The sequence below is a fragment of the Chionomys nivalis genome, chromosome 10, assembly GCF_950005125.1.
Source record: "Chionomys nivalis chromosome 10, mChiNiv1.1, whole genome shotgun sequence".
Taxonomy (NCBI): Eukaryota; Metazoa; Chordata; class Mammalia; order Rodentia; family Cricetidae; genus Chionomys; species Chionomys nivalis.
This window is the reverse complement of record NC_080095.1, coordinates 24,936,476-24,957,503: the sequence shown is the minus strand read 5'-3', so window position 1 is coordinate 24,957,503 and position 21,028 is coordinate 24,936,476. Positions and strand designations below refer to the sequence as shown.

The 21,028-nt window shown below is 48.7% G+C and overlaps 1 protein-coding gene across 2 annotated transcripts in view; it reads left to right on the top strand.

Moving 5' to 3' along the window:
• Rin3 (Ras and Rab interactor 3) overlaps nucleotides 1–21,028 on the top strand; it is a 110,593-nt gene that overhangs the window by 41,296 nt on the left and 48,269 nt on the right. For both annotated transcript variants that reach the window (XM_057783312.1, XM_057783313.1), the window contains exon 3: nucleotides 610–727. In XM_057783312.1, coding sequence (XP_057639295.1) covers nucleotides 610–727 — 118 coding nt within the window. The remainder of the gene's footprint in view (nucleotides 1–609; nucleotides 728–21,028) is intronic.

Sequence of the window (21,028 nt, the reverse complement as noted above, 5' to 3'; positions counted from 1 at the left end):
TATCTATCTCTCTCTATCTCTATCTATCTATCTATCTATCTATCTATCTATCTATCTATCATCTATTAGGTCAGGTTTCTCTGGTAGTCCTAGTTATCCTGAAACTTGCTCTGTAGACCAGGCTGGCTTTGAACTCACAGGGATTTGTCTGCCTCTGCCTCCCAAGTGCTGGGATTAAAAGCATGTGCCACCACCGCCTGGCTGCTATTTCTGTTTTTGCAAAGGGAAAAAAAGTATAACCTTTCTGATACCTAGGATTGTTTCCAACAGACATTCCCCACCTCCACCCCACCCTTCTCCACAAAACCTGGGCGCTAGAGAATGAGTTGAAATTCAACCAACTCACAACTACCAGGGCTTTTCTGAGCCTGGATCCTGGACCACCCTCATACCAAGCCACCCCCCCCCCCATGCATCAACAGTGGAGAAACTGAGACCTAAGGACCTCCAATTTGGGTTATGGGTCAGGTTCACTTTTCTCAAGGGATGTGTGACCACTTCCCCTTCAAGTTCGTTTCAGGTACTCTTGGATGATTTCCACCCTACTGCTCTTCCTCTTGCTTCCACCAAAGCTTCTGATTCGCTGAGCCTCCGCTTCTGCCATTTCAGATGTTCCTCGTGTGCCGAGACAGCAGCCTGAAACGCCTGGTGCTGTGTGTCCACTTTCCTTCCCCGAAGGACAGCTCCACTGAGGTCCTGGAGTACCCCATCAAAGAAGAAAAATCTGGTAAGTTCTCACCTCACCTTCCTCCGTCCAAGCGGCAGCAGCAGAACCTGCTAGCCACAAACCCTCCTTAAAACTAGAATGGGAAAAAAATCATTTTTAGAGTTGGGTCCAAGGTGACAGTTTGGGTTGGGTAAGCGTTTGAGAGGAGACATGTGTTAGCGCATCTCCTGTGTCCTCATTATATGGACGGGGCCTTCCTTGACCAGGCTTGTTTCAAATTCAGTTTATCATCAAACGTTAAAATTGCCAGGCATGGTAGTATGTGCTTGTAACCCTAACCCCTATGAAATGGCGACAGGAAGGTTCACTGCAACCTGAAGGCCCACCCAGCTACCACAGTGGGTGTCAGGTCACCAAATGTCAAGTTAGAAGAGCTCTATTTCAAAACATTAAGCAAAGTCACTGTTTATTTTCACTTTCTATGCTCGCAACTTGGTTGGCTTTGCTTCCCAGTAGCCGTAGTTGAGCTCTCTCCCGTGTGTGAGCACAAAGGATGATAGCAAAAGGGGAGGAAATAAGACGCCTGGTGCTGGGCTCCAGCGACATAGTAGTACAGTCTCAAATGGTGATCCAGTGTGTGTCTTGTAGTCTCTCAGGCTTTTTCTTCTGTCAAATGAAATTAACGATCACTGTCCTATCTCTGTCTCAGAGCCTTTGTAAGGGTCACACAGGCAAGCACTTCCAAAGGCAAAAGTTCTGGGTGTACACAGAGCTGGGGGGGTGGTGTGCTGAGGGGACCGGTTTGGGGGTCTCTAATCCAAGCTGGCCTCAAACTCACAAGTCCACCTACATCAGCCTCCCCACTGCCAAACTGATAAGTGCACACCACCACGCCTAGATCCCAGGGTGGGTTTGTAATGGTAAAGACGTTTCGGTTTGGGCCTCTTCTGACCTAGGCTCACCCGTCTGAACCAGCTTCTGCATCCTTTCAAAGACCATGTTCCCATGTTAAGTTTTAAAACCCAAGAAGCCCATGACAAGCATCCATAGGATAAAGCTGGGTGGTGGTGGCACACACCTTTAATCCCAGAACTCAGGAAGCAGAGACAGGTGGATCTCTGTGAGTTCAAGGCCAGCCTGGGCTACAAAGAGTTCCAGGACAGCTAAAGCTGTTATACAGAGAAGCCCTGTCTCAAACAAACAAACAAACAAACAAGCAAACAAATAAAAAGAAATCATAGTACAATTGAAGCACCAGCTGATTCCCATAGAACAATTCCAGGGTGTTCCCTGAACCTCGCCACCCTCGTCAACCACAGAGTGACAGCAGCTAAGGAAGCTGCAGTTAATATTCCCATGCTTGTTTTTCCAGACACTGAGAAAGTACATAGATGAGTGAGATGGAGGTCCTGGCCTCGGGGCGCTCCAGTCAGGTTGGAGGGTGGGGGCTACGCTAGAGCAGAGCCCTGTCTTGACATCGCTTGACAGGTGCTACTGCAAGGGACTCCTGGGGAAGGGTGTGGCGGGCCCAGAGCCCCCCTTCTGAGGGAAGAGTCCGGGCGGGCATCTGAAAGAAGCAGGCTTTAGGACCCGGTCCTGAGTGTGTGGGGGTGCTTGTGTTAGTTCTACCAAAGGAAAGTAGAGCACGTTCCCCATCCTGCTGGGAGGAGGTCTTTCCAGAGACTCAGACGCGTGCCCCATGGTATACTTTCTGCATAGTTAAAGAGTGTGCTTCTATGGCAGGAACACAGGGCACCTCCTTCTAGGGCATCAAGTGGGATAAGAGAGAGTGGAAAGGTTTGACTGGCATGGGAATGTGATCATGTAGAACACCAGCCGACTGCCACAATACCGAGAAATGGCTTAGGGTTGCAGGCAACGAATTTCCAAGCATAAGCGAGAGTCCCTCCCTTAGGGCCCCTGCATGCACCCTGCTGCTCTGAGACCTCCAGCAGGTGACCTCCATTTTTTAGGGTTGGGTCCAAAGCAACAGTTGGACTGAGAAAGGAGTCTGGGTGTTTCCTGTACCCGTAATTTAGTGGCTAAAACTCAGTCACATGAGCAAACCCAACCGCAAGGGACCCTGGGAAATGTAGTCAATCATGTGTCCAGGAAAGTAGAGCTACTGGATTTGAATGAACGCTGGGAGTGAGTGGCTCCCTGAGTATGAGGGTAGAGGTGTGGATCTGGGAGAGACCGTGGAGCCAGCGCACAAGGATGGAGTTCTTAAAGAGAATGAGGGGGTGCGTAAACTAAACCACTGGGGTACATAGTGTCCTTTGATGACTCAGGAGGGTTGGAATTGTTTGGGTTGTCTCCTGTTTCCCAAGAACCTGGGTCATTTTTCTTATGGCCGGGAAAAGGTGACCTTCACAGTGCCTGGCACACATGGTCCTGGATGTGTTTGTGACCCCTAGGCCACAACCTGATGGTCTGGGATTTCAGGATAGTCCCGCCTCTACTGAGAGTCTTGACTTCCCAGACTAGGCTGCCACACATTGGTTACCCCTGAACTTTTAGGGACCCAAGGGCCTTGAGTGAGTTTTCGCCTGAAGGACTGGCAATGTGCACAGGTGGGGGTGTGCCCAGGGCCCTGTGGAGAGAGTACTGGTTCAAGGCAGGGTTCATAAGGTTTTTGGGGTGATGGGAGAGAGTGGAGCTGGCCCAAAACTGGAGTTCTGCTCTGTTCCTTTGTCCTCTGTACCTTTTCCACTTGCCTGCTATCACCTTTTGGGGCCATCACATCTAAGTCTCTGCACCTTAAACACAACACATCCCTTGGAAGGCAGGATGGTGGTTTGATTTCATGTCCCCTTTCCAAACAAGAGTGGGACAGTGGTGACGGTGAACAGACCCAGTTCAGAAGCATCGCAGCTATGGAAAGGAGCTCTCGGTACAGAACTGGCCCAATCCCGATTCAGCTTGCACAGGTGGGGATTACAGTGAATGGGTGATTCAATGGGGTGCTGGCTGGAAGGGTATGGGTATAGATGGGTATAGATCAGAGAGCCAGGGCACAGGTTCCTGCCACTCTTGAAGGGGTTATTGCTAAAATAGGAAGTACAAGGAGGGGCTCTGAGAAGGCCCAGGAGCCAGTGACAAATAGATCCAGTGACTGTCCCCAGCAAAGTCCTTCCTCAGGGTTTGACATGAGGTTTCAGTTGAGGGTAAGAGGTCCGTGTAACTGAGCAGTCCTGCTAAGGGGTGTGGTCACCACTGATGTGTTTTCAGTACTGCGGAGTCTCTTTGCTGGAAATAACCCTCCTCTAGCTGGCACCAGGGCCCCAGCCTTTCCCTTCCCCTAGTGACGTTTCAATTCCTTGGAGACAATGACTTCAATAGTATGAAAGCCCAGAGAAGGGGCACCAGTTTCTCAAGAATATCTTCATTTCTGCCAAGATGATTCCATCAGACCACTCAGAAACAGGAACTCTAACATGTCAGGTTCTTGGTTTCCTTCCAGGGCCACATGGTAAAATTCCCTGCATTTTAAGGATTTAAATAAAGTCAGTGTTCAGCTTTGCCCTGAAGGTGAACAAAACACAGACCAAAGTCATCCGTGTAACCTGGTTCTTCAGTCCTTTCTTCTACACATTGATCCCAAACTCAGAGCTGCCCGTGGTCTGTGTATTCTGTTCTCTCTTTACATTACTCTGCTGCTCAGAAGCCTTTCCCGTGAGGTCTGCAGCCAGAGCGAGACCAGTGGCTGCTCCCTGCCTCAGAAAGTCTAGGTCCCGCCTTCCGTTCTCTCTTTTAATTCTGTGCAGTTGCTGTCATCAGGGCTCAGAACAGACCAGGGAGTCGCACAGCCTGGTTGACTCTCACCTCTACCTCCTGCCACTTGGGTGACTGGGGCAAGAAGCTCCGCCTCTCTCTCCAGGCCCTGGCACCTGAGATAGGGATAATGATGGTGCCTCTGTCAGAGTCCTGGAAGGAATTTGTTGTCCAGATGATGTAGGATGTGAGACTCTGTGACTGGGTGACTGCGCTGGAGTGGCCTGAGGAGGAAGCGGGAAACGCAAAGGCCCAGGCCTAGAATTGAAGCCTTCTGGGTTTCCCCACATGGAGTAGAGGGAGGAGACCAGGGGGTGCCCCCAAAGCACCCCCTGGTCTTGCATTGACCGCAGCTGTGTTTTGAAACACTTGGAATCCCTCTCTGATTTCTTTTTTCTGCCTTTGCCTCCACCACGGCCCACCTTCCCTCACTGGTTTCTTAAAATAAAATTTTCTTTGAAAAATCCTAATTCTATCAGCTGGGCTGAGCTTGTAGTGGTAACAGACTGTCCTAAACCTTAGTCCTAAGCACACACACAAAGCATGAATGTACCGTAGTACACATACGATTGTGACACACATGTACAAAGGAACGCGTGTGTTCTCACTGATAGGACACAAACGCCCTGCAGCTGGATCTTTTCACACTGCTGCTGAGCCTTGCGCATCAGGAATGAGAGAGAAAGCAGAAGTCTCTGCCGACTCTGGAAGGTCCCACTCAGGAACGGCAGCCACCACTTTCCTGTAAAACTCAGTAACCAAAACAGGCCTCATGGCCAGGCTGGAACCCAGTGGGATGGGAAGAATATTCTCCCCTCGTACATGCGGCCACCAGGAGGGGAAGTGACTCAGAGATTAAGCAAAAGAGGATTTACACCAGGATTGCACCTATTGAAGGAGCAGAGGGAAGGGTGAATGGGACTATGCCAGCTTCTGGGGGCAACCCCGCCCTTGATGGTTGCTATGCACAGCCTGTCCTAGAGGACCTTGTATCAGGAGCACCCTTCATCCTAAAGGTTCGAGCCAGGAGGGTGGCAGACTTGTGCCGGATTGTGAAGTATTTGCATGTGTGTAGCGAGTTGCCCTGGGGCTGAGACCTAAGCCTAACCGGGAAACGTATGCTTCATACACACTGTATACACATAGCCTGAAAGGGACTTTTTTCTTTTATCATCTTTCCAGTGCACCTGCCTTTTAACCCTACTTGTCAGTTGACATCAGGTGTAGAAGCTCTCGCGCGTGGCATGGTGTCGGTGGACCAAATAGTTTTGGAGTCTGGAGCATTTCTGATGTCAAATTTCCAGATGAAGAATGCTCAGCCGAACCTGCCCTTTCACTAACACACACAGAGGTGGTGAGGATGATAAGCATTCATGGGATGGCATTTTCCAGAGCAGCCCTGGTGGTAGCCAGGCCCGTGTAGGAAGTGGGCTATGCCGTACACAGACCTGAGCCACAATTCATCACTGCCAGCCAGTCCCTCTGGCCCCTGACGCTTGGCTTTGGAAAGGTCTGTCCGCCAATACTGAGTAAATCGTCCCTCTCAGGTGTGAGTTTTAGGTCAAGTTGGGTACATCAGCACCTGGAGAACAGCCAGTCTCCTCGGCAAGTATGGTAGATTCTCACGCTGATTGGTGTGGGGATCACCAAAGATGCAAGGAAGCCATCTTGGGGTGTGTCTTCCTGGGCAGCAGAGATGCATGTGGGCATGGCAGAGTTCTGCCAGAATGCCCATATTCTTGAGTATGATTGCCACCAATGAAACCGTAGGATGAAATCTGACCTGTTTTGAATGGAGATGGCATAAGTCCATGAGCAGATGAGAAACTGTTATTCATAAAGGAGGGATTGGTGTAGAGACTCCATATTTTAGCAGGAAGGAGGTGAGGCAGGTTTGATTGCCTTGTGGGAGATCTTGCAAGCTTGTCAGTGCAAATCCCCCTTTTTTATTTTTAGATAAAATAAATCTTGGAATTTTGGATAGGGTGACTATAGGTTCTAGATTTTTATTCTTGTGAGATCAGGTAAGACGTCTGATGTCCTCGTTTACAGTTTCTTCATCTGTGAGTTGAGGGGATCTCCCGAGCACAGCTGTGGGCAGATCCAGGAAAGAAGCTACAGCAGGGAAGCAGTCAGCATCTTTGTATCTAAATGTAGACATTTCTGGGAAGAAGTCCTGAGCCCCACGTGTAGCAAGTGCTCAGTGCACAGCAGCAGTTATAATTAGCAACCTGCAGCTCACACCTCACAACCCCTCATTTCCTGTGCTGCCCGTCCTGAGGACGGCTCGAAAAAGCAAATGTGGCCCTGGCTGCTCAGTGGCCACAGGAGTTTGGGCTGAAATAGCCATACTTCACTTCTTTCTGTCTTCATCATCCCAACTCTGAGCTTCCAGGCCCGGAGTTATGTCAGGATGAGACAGCGAGGTCAGGTTAGCTCTAAGAGTTCTACTGCAGAACCTTGGGAAACTAACTTCCTCCTCGCCCTCCTCCCTCCTCCTCTCTCCTCCTCTTCTTTTACTTCTTAGTTTTTAAGATCTCACAGGGGCTCTGGGCGATGGTGGTGCACGCCTTTAATCCCAGCCCTTGGGAGGCAGAGGCAGCGGATCTCTGTGAGTTCGAGACCAGCCTGGTCTACAGAGTGAGTTCCAGGACAGGCTCCAAAGCTACACAGAGAAACCCTGACTCCAAAACAAAACAAAACAAAAAGCAAGATCTTACAGGGGAGTTCAGGCTGGCTTCAAATTTGATCTCTTCCTGCCTCAACTTCCCAAGTTTTGGGATCACAGGCATGCACTACCGTCCTCCCTACTCTCCATATTCCTGCCTTTGTATTTTTTGAAGCCCAGGCTAGCCTCAAATTCTTGATCTTCTGCCTCCTGAGTGCTGTGATTACATGCCTAGCTTTTTCTTTTCTGTTCTTTTCTCTTCTTTCAATTGATTTTGAACCATGCATCCACTGCTTACCCTTCCATTTCCACCATCTTATTTTATTATGGGCTTTCTCAGCTCGGTGCTGCTAAGCATGTCAAAAAAAATGTATCCCCAATTAAATAGCCACGGAATGGGTTTTGAGGGAAGACCCATATAAGGGACTAAGACATAACCCTGGTCCTGGACCAAGCGAAAAGAGGCACTCACAAGCACAAACAAGCCCACTCCTGAGTCCTTTAACTGTGCTCTTGAGACTCAACACTTTTTATTCCTAGGGGAGATCACTCGGTCCCTTTGGGTGGGAGGAACTGAGAAACAATGGTGAGGAAGAACTTTGGGGAACAGGCTTGAGGCGCTGAAGCCACAGTCTTCTTGTCAAAGCTCAGAAATGAGGAAGCGGTGCTGGTCAGGAGGTAATTGAAGAGGAGACAAAATCAAGGCTGCCAGGTGAAACTGACTGGGTCTCCAGCAGCTGTGACAAGCATGCCACACTGTTAAGGATGGAAAGGTTTTGAGCCGGAAGTAGCCCAATGAGATGGATGCTTTAGGCCCCCCTGGGCTGTGTGGCAGCTGGCAGGGACAGCAACCAATCCCAAAAGGAGAATAAAGGGGGTTGTAGAAAACCGCCAACCCAACGGTAAAGCTTGGTGGCTGTATAGGAGTGGCGGCTGGACAGCTGGAAGACAAGGTTGCGGGTGGGCCCTGGAGAAGGTGAGCACTCGAGTGGTCATGGGAGCACTGTGGGCAGGCAGGAGAGTCCAACAGGTCAGAAGAGGATCACTCGGCAGTGCCTCGTGAGAAAACTAGGGGAGCAACACTTCTCCAGTAAACGTGAACGTGGGAGCTAGAGGAGTTTGTTTTGTTCTGAGAGAACTGAACTTGGGAGATGTTGACAGAATCTGAGAAAGATGGAGAGCCCAGGGTCTTCTTGGTGGTGAAAGAAAAAGATGGTGAAAAGAGGTTGGTGTTGCAGTGAGTGGTCCTGGCCTGTGTGGGGTGGTCCCCATCTGCGTGGGGGTGGTCCTGGACTGCGTGGGGGTGGTCCTAGTCTGTGTGGGGGTGGTCCTGGCCTGCGTGGGGGTGGTCCTGGTCTGCGTGCAGTGGTCCCGGTCTGCGTGGGGGTGGTCCCGGTCTGCGTGGGGTGGTCCTAGTCTGCATGTGTATGACTGCCCACCCTTAAGGACTTTGCAGCTTCAAGAAACCCATCTAAAGGACAGAAGCTTGACTCGGCTGTTTCTAGACTAGAAGCGTCTACTCAATCCCCCTTCTTCTGAAGGTCGTTATAGAGGTTGTCTAGGCCAAGCCCTAGGGTCTCCTGACTTGCTGTCTCAGGCCTGGGTGATCTTGACTCAGCATGTGTCTAAGTCTATCTGTGCTGCTATAACAAATAATTGGGGTTTGGTATGGTCTAAAAAGAGACATTAATTTCTCACAATTTGGGGAACTAGGAGGGCCAACATTAAGTCATGGATAGGTTACATTGTCTGCTGATGGCTGCTTCCTGCTCCAGCATGGTTCCTTACTGTCCTGTCCTAAGGAGGGGTGGAGAGCTGTGTTCTCCATGGAAGGAGGTGGAAGGGCCAGTGAGCCAAACCCTGCTTGAAGCCTTGTAAGCACTTAAGACTGTGGTACAGTTTAGTGGTAGAACACTCACCCAGCACACACAAGGCCTGCATTTCATCCCAGCATCACACATTAAGTCAAATAAAATAATTAAATTAAGATATGAGAATGTGGCTACATTGCCTAATATACATAAAGCCCTGGGTCCAAACCCCAGCATTACATAAAACCAGGTGTAGCCCATGTGCTTGTACAAATTGAAAAAGACCATGTGACATTTGACCCTCATTCCCATCAATCATACAGGGACCCATTACACCTCCAAAGAAACTGTAGGCAGAAGAGACAAGAAATGTGTGTGAACGTACCTAAGATGTACTGCTGTGTGTCCCTGTGTTCATCTGCTCATCTGTTCATGAGTACTTAGCATTTATCGGGGCCTGGATGGTGATGAGAAGGGGTTTCCTGTCTTCAAGTCTGGTCAGGGAGGCAGAGCAGACAGTTACAAATAATAGGATTGGGGCTCTTGTGATCAGGTAAAAGGATAAGGGAGGGTCTTGATGGGATGGTGTTATACTATAAACAAAGTCCCGGAGAGAGCCCAGATGTGAAGCTGAGCCAGAGTTGTCTCCTAAGAGTCACTAGGGTATCTGAGTGGATGGGAGCAGGAATGGACAAAACCAGACAGTGGGCTTGTTTGTGTCTGTGGTTCTCAGGACATCCCTGTGTGGAACACCTGACACAGAGAACCTCCCTCTAAGGAGAGTCCTAGACCCTTAGCTCTGGGGAAGTCTGGGGAGGTTGATTGCCACCTCGGCACACATCTGGCTCACTTCCCAGGTTTGCTTTTGCTACGGGATTTTCCGGGCAGCACTACCCTAAGAAGAATGAGCAGCTGTAGAACCATTGTGAGCTTGGACAAACCCCTAGGTGTGGCTACCAGTGAAGTGGGTTCTCATCAGACTTCCCCTAGTAACTTGCTATATGTCTTCTGTAAGCCATTCAATTCCTCTGGGCCTCCTGGGAAAGGGGACTCCTAACTTCCCCTGGCAAGTAATAGATTCAAAGTGCCTGGAAGAATAAGGCCCCACACCTTTGCCCAACAATCCATGTCCGCTACTTAGATTGGAAAGCCTCCCCACAACCTAGAAAACATATGTTGCTGTGTCCAGAGAGCCTACCTGCTTTTGAGGAAGTCTTATTAGTGTACCTTTCTCACCAACAGGGCCAAGAACTTCTGGAAAGTTCCAAAAAAAGTGTCTTCTGTGGCACGCTGTGCCTGTCTCCCCTCACTTGTCAGAATCAATGAATGGTTTGTCTTGTTCTTTGTGGTGCAATTGACTCAACCTTTATTATGTTTATTGCTCTGTCTTGGTTATCATAGTGTCAACATTTAGGGAACTTGCCCTAGAGGAATTTCCCCTGCTGGAAGGTTCCTTTTATGTAGTTCCCTGTCCAAGACTACCCTTGGCACCTCCAGTGATAAAAGCCTCCTGTCAAAACTAAGTCCTCATCAGTGGGCTCTGAAATCTTAAACCTTAAACCTCAATTGTTGGGGACAGTGCATGGCCCATCTTCTGTCTTCACCACCTCTGAAGCAAGTCTTAGCATCTTCTCTTTGCAGCTGAGCTATTGGCATCCAAGGATATTAACCGGGATTCAGACGAGTCAGAGATGCATGGCTCTTTCACCGGAACCCAGTTGTTTCTGGTCACGTCTCTGTGTTCTTCACTCCGTGGACTTTCCAAGGGACAGAGGAAGATGGCAGAGAGGGAAACAAAGCAAACAGTAGTCCAGTCAGTCATTGAAACTCTCACAGTTGTATCATTGTTTTCTTTTCGTGTTCCTGACACAGAGCCAGAACCGGGCAAGGGAGCAGGTAGGGCTGTGTGGCCTTAGGAAGGCCATGGGGATGGAAGTTCCGGGCCCAACCCTGACAGTTGAACATAAGCAATTGTGTTCTGGGCAATGACCCTGGTAGTGCTAGACCCAGTCAGACCCACTGGGGAGAGCTGGCTGTGCCTCTTCTTAGCTAGGTAGTATGTATATCATGAAACTGGCAGGGGCCATATCCAGGGTAGTTTTCCCTGGAGAGCTGATTATGACCATCCTCACTGCTGCTACCAATTCCCATCTAGGAAACTAGGGTGTGAATAGCCACCCTTGGGCCTTGTCTTGTATGTAAACATCTTACAAAACAAAGCATGGTGTGTGTGTGTGTGTGTGTGTGTGTGTGTGTGTGTGTGTGTGTGTGAGAGAGAGAGAGAGAGAGAGAGAGAGAGAGAGAGAGAGAGAGAGAGAGAGAGAGAGAGAGGGAATCTGAGCACACTACGATAGGATTATAGTTTCTGGAGAAATGGATGACGGGTGATGAGACTCAATTACTCATGGCTAGCTTTTGCACTCTCAAGGAACTTTCTCAGAGACATCTAAGGTGCTTCTTTTTGGCTTTAGCATCCTGAGGACCACAGCCTGTTATTCACAGGAAGGATGACGTGGAGATTGCCCATGCTTTTTCTTGAGAAATATCAATGGCAGGGGCCGTGAAAGAAAAGTCCAGCACACAGGCTTAACTTTGAAGTTCAGTGATCACAAATCATGTGGATGAACCCGTGATCCGTGGAGCCTCCCTATAGCAGACTTTGGGGGAGACCCTTAAAGAAGAATGTGTGAGATTGTGGGACCATCTGGGCCTCTGATTTTGGATTCCTACCAGTGTCCGGACTGCAGCAGGATCCCAAATTTGTGGAATATGGCTCATGGATTGGTACAAAAATCTCCCCCTTCTAGCCTAGCCTAAAACATTGTCCATATGCCTCATCCTACACAGAATTATGATACAAAAAGCATTTAGTGAGACTTGGCTGCTTGCTGGGCTTTCACTGGGTATAATGGGATTAATGAAGGATGTTGTATAATAACAGTCATTTATTAAGCATTTGGTATGAATTATTTATTTTTCAGTTTTGAGATAGTCTCTCTCAACATGGCCAGACTGGCCTTAAACACACTATTCTCCTGCCTCAGCCTCCTAATTTCTGAGATTACAATTTAATCTGCTTTAGGATATGGCACCACACTGTGGCAGATTAAGGTATTTTTTTATTTTTTTTTTTTTTATACTTTTTCCTTCTTGAGGTGGAGTCTATTGCCCCTCCCTTAAGTCTCCTTTGGCCTGTGACTTCTGTGGTCAACAGAATAAGCAGAAATGGCTCTAGCCAGTTCCTCTCGGGTTTTCAGAGAGCTGCCATTTCTTCTTACATGCTCAGAGTCGAGCTGCCTCCACCCTGGAGAGAGAGGCCTGGGAGGGAGATGGACCTGGCTGACTGTAGCCTTTTAACTTTCCCTGCCAAAGAACTACATCTAAGGGGAAACATCTTGGATCCTCCAAACCAGGCCAGGCCCTAGCTTATACCAGTCAATAAAAAAGTTGGTTCTGGTACTCAACTTCATATGGAAAAGCAAAAAAAAAAAAACCCAGGATATCTGAAACAATCCTGTACAATAAAAGACTTCAAACTCTACTACAGATCTACAGTACTGAAAACAGCCTGGTATTGGCATGAAAACAGACAGGAGGACCAATGGAACCGAAGGGAAGATATTAATCCACATACTTTCGAACACCTGATGTTTGACAAAGAAGCAAAAACTATCAAATGGAAAAAAGAAAGCATATTTAACAAATGGTGCTGGCATAACTGGATATCAACACATAGAAGAATGAAAATAGACCCGTATCTATCACCATGTACAAAACTCAAGTCCAAATGGATCAAAGACCTCAACATAAAGCCAGCCATACTGAACCTCATAGAAGAGAAAGTGGGAAGTACACTTGAACGCATTGGCACAGGAGACCACTTCCTAAATATAACCCCAGCAGCATAGACACTGAGAGAAACAATTAATAAATGGGACTTCCTGTAACTGAAAAGCTTCTGTAAAGCAAAGGACATGGTCAACAAGACAAAACAACAGCCTACAGAATGGGAAAAGAGCTTCACTAACCCCACATCACACAGAAGTCTGATCTCCAAAATATATAAAGAACTCAAAAAATTGATCATCAAAAGAACAAATAAACCAATAAAAAAAATGGAGTACAGACCTGAACAGAGAACTCTCAACAGAGGAATCTAAAATGGCTGAAAGACACTTAAGGAAATGTTCAACATCCTTAGCCATCAGAGAAATACAAATTAAAACAACTCTGAAATTCTATCTTAAACCTGTAAGATTGGCCAAGATCAAAAACACTGATGACAACTTATGCTGGAGGGTTGTGGGGAAAAGGGAACACTTCTGCATTGCTGGTGGGAGTGCAAGCTGGTACAGCCCCTTTGGATATCAGTGTGGTGATTTCTCAGAAAATTAGGAAACAACCTTCCTCAAGACCCAGTAATACCACTTTTGGGTATATATCCAAAGAGTGCTCAATCATGCCACAAGGACATGTGCTCAACTATGTTCATAACAGCTTTGTTTGTCATAGCCAGAACCTAGAAATAACCTAAATACCCCTCAACTGAAGAATGGATTAAAAAAAAAAGTGATACATTTACACAATGGAATACTATACAGTTAAAAAAATGATATTTTGAAATTTGCAGGCAAATAACTGGACCTAGAAAACATCATATTGAATGAAGTAACCCAGAACCAGAAAGACAATTAATATATGTACTCACTCATAAGTGGTTTTTAGACATAAAGCAAAGAAAACCAGCCTACAAATCAGAATCCCAGAGAACCTAGACAACAAAGAGGACTCTAAGAGAGACATGCATGGATCTAATCTACCTGGGAAGTAGAAAAAGACAAGATCTCCTGAGTAAATTGGGAGCATGAGGACCATGGAAGAGGGTTGAAAGGGAGGGGAGAGACAGGGAGAGAAGCAGAGAAAAAATGTAGAGCTCAATAGAAATCAATTAGATAGATAGATAGATAGATAGATAGATAGATAGATAGATAGATAGATAGATAGACAATCTGTTCCACAAGGAGCAGAAATGTCACCCAGCTGGACACGTCCCATTCCTGGCCCACCAATCATGAGCTGTAAGAAGATGGTTGTTATTTCCAAGTCTCTCTTCTGTTTTGTCTTCTGTTACACAGCAGTATATAGCAAAAATCTAACGTCATTTTTCGAAGCTGATGAAGACCAGAATCACACTTTACTGACAGCAAAGCCAGGATTTAAAGCCCAGCAGCCTGCTCCTGGCACCTGCTCTTACTACTCCATGGTTCTGTTTTTTGGCCAGTGAAATGGCTCCGCAGGCAAAGGCTCCCACTACCAAATGTGACAAATGAGTTCCAACCCCGGGACCCATGCACATGGTCAAGGAGAAAATCAGCTCCCATACTTGTCCTCTGAAAGCCACAGGGGTACTGTTGCCATGTGCACTGCGGCTTGCCGCTCCCCTGCATGTAAATCAATGTAATTTATAAATCCAAAAATAAGTGCTGCTGAGCTGCACATGTAATCCAGCATTTGAGGGGCTGGAGGAGGGAGCAAAGACACGCATGTGAGGCCGTCCTGAGCAACAAAATGAGACACTGTCTCAGGAAGAGGAGGAAGAAGAGGAAGAAAGGGGGTAGGAGGAGGAAGAGGAGAAGGAAGAAGAAAGAGAAAGGAGGAGTAAGAGGAGAAAAAGGAGGGGAGAAGAAAGGAAGAAAAGGGAGAGGAGGAAAAAGAAGGGGAAGAAGGGGAGGAAGAAGAAGAGAAAAAGGAGGAGGAGGAGGAGGAGGAGGAGGAGGAGGAGGAGGAGGAGGAAGCAGCAGCTCCTCTTAGGAAGCTTCTATCCATGAGGAATCACCCATTTGCCATGATTAGAGGTTTATTTACCTTGGTTCAATTGTTTATTCAATTCAAGTACACTAGGTCCAAGGTACACATGAAAGACTATACTAGAGCAATGTGAAGAATCCACCAAACACTGGTGATGGGTAGGTAGGTGGGTGTGGACATGCGGAGTGTCCTAAAGGACAAGGAGAAATGCCCGATTTGCACCAGAGAGGAAGTGCTTATGAGGTGGCAGGACAGCTCATGCAGAGTGCCAGGGTACTGGGTGTGTCCAGGGGAAGTTCAGAGTGGGCAAAATGTGAGCATGTGGAGGGGGAGGTGAACAGAGACCCAGATGCCAAGGCCCACAAGGCTGTCCCAGAGCTGTGCACACAGGCCTTGAATGAGCTCAGCCTTTGTCCAAAGCCCTCCGGACCCACATCATCTGATGTGCCTTTTACAGAGAAGTTGCATGTCTTTCAAAGTGTATGTATGTGTGTGGGAAGAGGGGTGGGGGTTAAAGGCTAAAATGCAAGAGAGGCCCTGAGGTTGAAAACTAGAGCATAGTCTACAAGAAAAGTTAGGGGCAGCCTGGTAGAACCTGACCTGGCAGTCTTGGTGGGCACTAGGAGAAGGAACATGTTCCAGAAATACCTAATAGAACGGGCTTGCAGGAGGCAAATGAGCTGAGGAAGGGAACACAGCAAATGGCATGGCTCACCGTGGCACCTGACATGGGATTGGCATGCAGTCGGTGCTTAGCATATAGTTGCCAAATAAAGGCTAAATGAATTCCCGGTCTAGTCCTCTAGGACGAGGACAGCATTTGGGGTGCAAATTGAGGGTTCGTAGCAAAAGGAAGCAGCTCTCAGGATAAGAGGTTAAAGTGTACATGTCTTTTTGAGATATTCTTGCCCTTTGGGACCAAGAGGCCCTTTCATCCCTGCAATTAGAGGACAGTCTGATCTGCCCTCCTAGGGTGGTAACTTGACACCAAAGAGAATTTGAATTAAATGGCCTGCTAGAGAAATGTGAAACCCAAGTCTGCCTTTGAGGACTGCCAGCTAGCTTCCACCTGACAGGTAGAAAGGGAATGACTTGGGATTGCCTCCAACAGCAGTGGTACCCTGTCCTGACCTAGAGCTGTGGGAGGGGTGAATTAGAAACTGTGGCCTGCACCTGCAGGGTTATGGGGAAGGCAGGGCTCTGCTCTAGCAAGGATATTCCCCACTCAAAATCTATGCCCAAGTAGACGTGGTGAAGATGGATGTACTCATCAGACTGACCAATAGCTAGACAAGGGGATGTCCCCACCCATACCTCCATCAGCCTTGTTCCCCAGAGCTGCAGACTCCTGGCTGAGCAGGGACTCAGTCTGCCTGAGATGCTAATGGCAGACAAGAGGAAGTGGATGTTTATGATAATCTCCTACAAGCAAAGTACCAGTTGCCCAAGACTGGCCCCTTGTTCCTGATTCCTGATTCGCGCTGTGGCTCTGTTTCTGCATTGCTAGTTTAGGAGACGGGAAACCAGGCCCTCTAGGGCTGAGGTTCCTATTGAGCTCAGTTACAAGCTTTGATGTTGGAAGCCATGTACGCACCAGCAGCAGACTAGGAGCTGCTATCCAAAACACTCCCAGTCCCTTCCAGGTGCTCCAGGACACGCACCAGTTCCTATCCAGTCCTCCCTTGTTGTAAGAGGCTGTCCTGGGCTTGTCAGCATTCCTGACCTCTGACCACTAGGTGCCAGCAGCGCTATCTCCTGAGGTACCACTGGATGTACCTTGCCAACTCTGGGGGACCAGTTTGCTCCCAGGTAAGAACCATGCTGTGTCTAGTGCGGTGACTCTCAAACCTTAGAAATGGGACTGAATGGCTCTAAGATTGAGCATGAGTGCAAAGCACACCCCAGATCGTTCAACCCCAGACCGTTCACACTTAGTATGGAAGAGAGAACACAGAATGTCTGCTCCGTGTTGTCTTCGTATATTAAGAAGCTAATTTCCCTTATATTTGTAAGATCCTAAAGTCAAAGAGGTGTTCTCTGGCGATTCATGGTGAGCCCTCCATAACACTTGGAGCTGACCTCCCTATCAGGGTGGCACTGGGGCCACCGCCCTCCCTGCTTGCCCCTTTTCATGTGTGGGCGATCACGAGACCCCTTTGGCTGGTTCAGTGTGGCAGGGAGAAGGGATGGTTTCCCAGGTCCACAGCTCCCTCAGCATCCCCACATCTCACCTGTCTCCTCCCAGAAGACCTCCATGTCCTAGCCTTTATTTAGTCTTTCCTGAGACTTGGCAATTCACAAATCTGTCCAGCGTCCCCTTCCATTTTGTCATCTGAATCTATAAGTAGTTTCCAGATGAAGCCCCGTCTACGTTGTGACAGTTCATCCTGTGTTCCTCTTCGGATTCTTGAAGCCTCTTGTTTGCTCAAGAAGAATAAGCAGCCTTTAAAAACAGGAGCCTTTTATTTAAACAAGAATGGTATAATAAGGGACAGTGCAGCTGCCCCTATGGGGCTCTGTATGCTATTTCACAAATGCAAACTTGGGGAGCATGAAACAAGAACCCCCAAAAAGACCCTAGAGCTAAGACGGTGACAAGAAATGAGGCTCAGTCAGGCCCAGTGTTCTTCATGCTTAGCCCAGACTGAGCCTGTGACCCCTGTGGCATGGTGACATCTTGTTCTAGAGTCAGAGGGGTTAGCATTCTGCCCAGGAAGGCCTCCCGGGTGCTGTCTTCCAGTATCAAGGGAGGGAGGCTCTGTGCTGACACCAGGCAGGGGGCAAAGGCTGATTTCCTGTGGGAACTCTCGTGTATCTTCCTAACCCCTATGCCTTCTGCCAATGCCACAAGAAAAAAGTGCCTACTGAGCTTGCTAGTGGCACCTACCAGGACCTGACCACACCTCTGGGCCAGCTACTGAACCTTCCTGGCTTCCTGCCTTTAGCAATGACCAAGGCATTTGGAAAGGACCCACATTTCAACCTCTGCCTGGGCCTCCTTGGACCTGTCCCATTAGCTTCCAGCTGTGGTACCCGCAGGGCAAGGCTCATTCTGTCCCCCACAATGCTCCAAATCCTGCTGGGTCCCTGGTTGGTGGAGAATTTGGACCCGAGGAAGATTATTATATCCAAGGCCAGGATCTGCAGAGACAGGCTGTGCCGTGAAGGTTGGGCTGGCTGACGGGAGCACAGCGGAAGTGCTCCAGAATCAGCCAGGCAGTGGACCCCCGGTACCTATTAAACAACATTCTCCCAACTGCCCAAGCCTCACTCTGTGCTACCTCCGCACCCAGGTGCTGTTACCATAGAAATGGCTGCTCTCCTTCACCCAGCCTCAGGAGCATGCCACTCTGACCTTTGCACATTGACCCTCGGGGCCTAGGTCAGCCACTCTGGTTCTCACCTTCCCTCCGAATGTGAGTCTCAGAAAGGCTTGGCTTCAGTCTGTGACTAGAGATGGCTTGGCTGTGTCAGCGTATACAGCCTTGACCTGTAGTGAGAAGTACCTTTCCCAGCCTCGCTCCAAGCCTTCCCCAGAGGAGACAGGAGCTTTTCTAGGTTGGGATTGAGGTGAGAGGCTGGTTAGTCCTTCTCTCATCCTGACTGCTTCTGTTCTGTAATAGCCCTGTAGCTGGCAGCTCTGGTAACAAGGGACTCTTTTCAGCAGGTTCAGGCCTCTTCTCCTGGCTCCCTGGTGAGGTAACTGCACTACAGCAAGGTCTCAGTGCAAGTGAGACCTTAAACTGTGGGGACCCAAGACTCTCCTCCCTCACCTCCACTTCTCCACCCCCACCCCATAAACCCCTGCCCTCTCTGGGAACAGGGGAAGCAGCTTTCCTAGGTTTTACCAAATTGAACTGAGAAAAACAGGCAGTCCTTCCTCTATGGCCAGCCACAGACTGGCCAAGAGGTAGTTCCTGTGGCAGTTACAGTTACTGCCCCACAGCCTACACACACGCACACGCGCGCACACACACACACACACACACACACACACACTGGGACGGAGCCCACTCCTTGCAATGTTCCGAAGGGGACACTGTGACTGGGAATGGGATGGTCCCTGAAAGGCGCACGGAGTAGGGAATAGGGGGGATGTTTCCCTTCACTGGGGGGGGGGGTTCCCTGCAGGCTTTATTCTCTCCCTAGTCCCCAGCCTCTTGTCTGTCCTTGGAGTCTGCCTTTTCCTGCCAAGGACTTGGTCAATGACATAGTGTCCCCTTGAAGTAGGGGTGTCACAGTCCACCAGGATTAGATGACCCGACCCTTTCTGGATGACAGGAGAATTCAGAGATTAGCTCCATAATTCTTCTCTAAGCCTTCTACGAGGTTAGTCTCTCCTGGGGGAGGGGTGTCCAGCTTTCCTGAACCCCCTTTCACAACACTTTCCTCCTGGGGCAGATCTGATCCATTGCTTATGCACCGCGAGGCCTGGCTGCATGCAGGATGAAGCAAATTAACATCTCTCCACCCGCCCAAGCCAGATTTCAATCTTCCATAGAGAGCAAGCAGATCGCTACATCAATGTCTACTTCTAGGAAAAACCTCCTGACGGGTCCCCAAACCGTGAAGACGAAGTCCCCGTGGCCCTTCTGTGAGGTTCATGTCGGTTTTCCTACCCACCCAGCCTTTGTTTCTACAGGCCAGGCTAGGGGCTGACAGTGACCAAGCCCTTCATGTGGGCGTCACAACTAAACATTTTATTAAGAGCTCCTGTTGACAGCCTGTTGGAAGGGAGATCTCCAGCCAAGACTACACAGAGAAAGCCCATCTCATGAGAGAGAAAAAAAGAAGTGAAATATCGCTGGTTAGTGGAGCTGTCTAAATGTGGAAAGCTGAGTTTCTGTTTCCTAAGTAAATGTGTACCCCACGCATACAGTAATCTTTGGCGAGCTATATCCCCTTTTGATGTTTTTGTATATTCTCATCAAAGCCTGGGATGAGGGTCCCAGCTGCTCACCCTTCACTTAGTGGTGACCCTTGTCACTTAGTGGTCACCCTTGTCACTTAGTGGAGGCTCTTATCAGAGCTCTCGCAGGCTACCTTAAAGAACACAGCACAAAGGACAAGCTTTCATTTGTTGAGTACACTTGCCTCAGCCCCTGCGGATTTGTAGTGATTAAAACCAGGCATGGTCTGGGGCTGACTTCCAGACCATCTATGAAAAGGGTCTCTGAGGAGACCAGTATGGATAAGACCGCAGGAATGACAGTGGTTTAAGTGAGAATGGTGACCCATTCAAGTCCCACAGCATACTAACCGCCCTGGTTACCTTTCTCCTAACCGTGACAGAATTCCTGGCAAAGAAGCAGCTGAAGGAAGGTTGGGTATGTTTTGGCTCAGGGTCTAAGTGTAAGGGTACAGTCGGCCATGTTGGGAAGGTGCAACGAGAAAGGGAGGCGGCTGGTCCCTTTGCATCTGTACTGGGGAAGCAATGAGACCCATGCCGGTGCTCAGCTCACGTTCTCCTTTCTGTTAAGTTGGGGACCCCAGCCTACAGGATGGTTCTGCTCACAAGTGGCATGGGTCTTCCCAGCTCGGTTAAACCTCTTGGGAAACACCCACACAAAAATGCCCAGAGGAATTTCTCCTAGGTGACTCTAAATGCTGCCAAGTTGACAGCGAAGTGAACTTCTAAGTAAACTGTTTCAGAGGGCAGATGACTGACTGTTAATGGGAGCTGGCTAGATGCCAGCTGGGCATCTCTAATCTAATGGATACATTTAGACAGCATTCTGTCTTTGTTCGTTCGTAAAGCTTTAGAAAGATAAGTTGGATTTGGGGTGAATGTCTACAAAGCATAGATCTGACAAAAGGCGTGTGTCTAGACTTTATCTCTCAAAACTCATCGTCAAAAATGAATAATCAAAGCCGGGCAGTGGTGGTGCACACTTTTAATCCCAGCAATCGGGAGGCAGAAGCAGGTGGATCTCTGTGAGTTCGAGGCCAGCCTGGGCTACAGAGCGAGTACCAGAACAGGCCCCTTAAAGCTACAGAGAAACCCTGTCTCGAAAAACCGAAAAATAAAACAAAACAAAATGAATGACCACTATGACTGGAGAGATGGCTCAGCTGTTAAGAACACTGACGGCTCTTCCCGGAGTCCGGATCCAGCATCCACACTGCAGCTCACCATCTGTTACTCCAGTTCCAGGAGATCTGATGCCCTCTTCTGGCTCCCCTAGGTACTACATGTATGTGGTGCACAGACACACATGTGGGCAAAACACCCATACCCATAGAAATAAAGAATTTTTTTTTTAATTTTTTGAGGCAGGGTTTCTCTGTCTAACCACACTG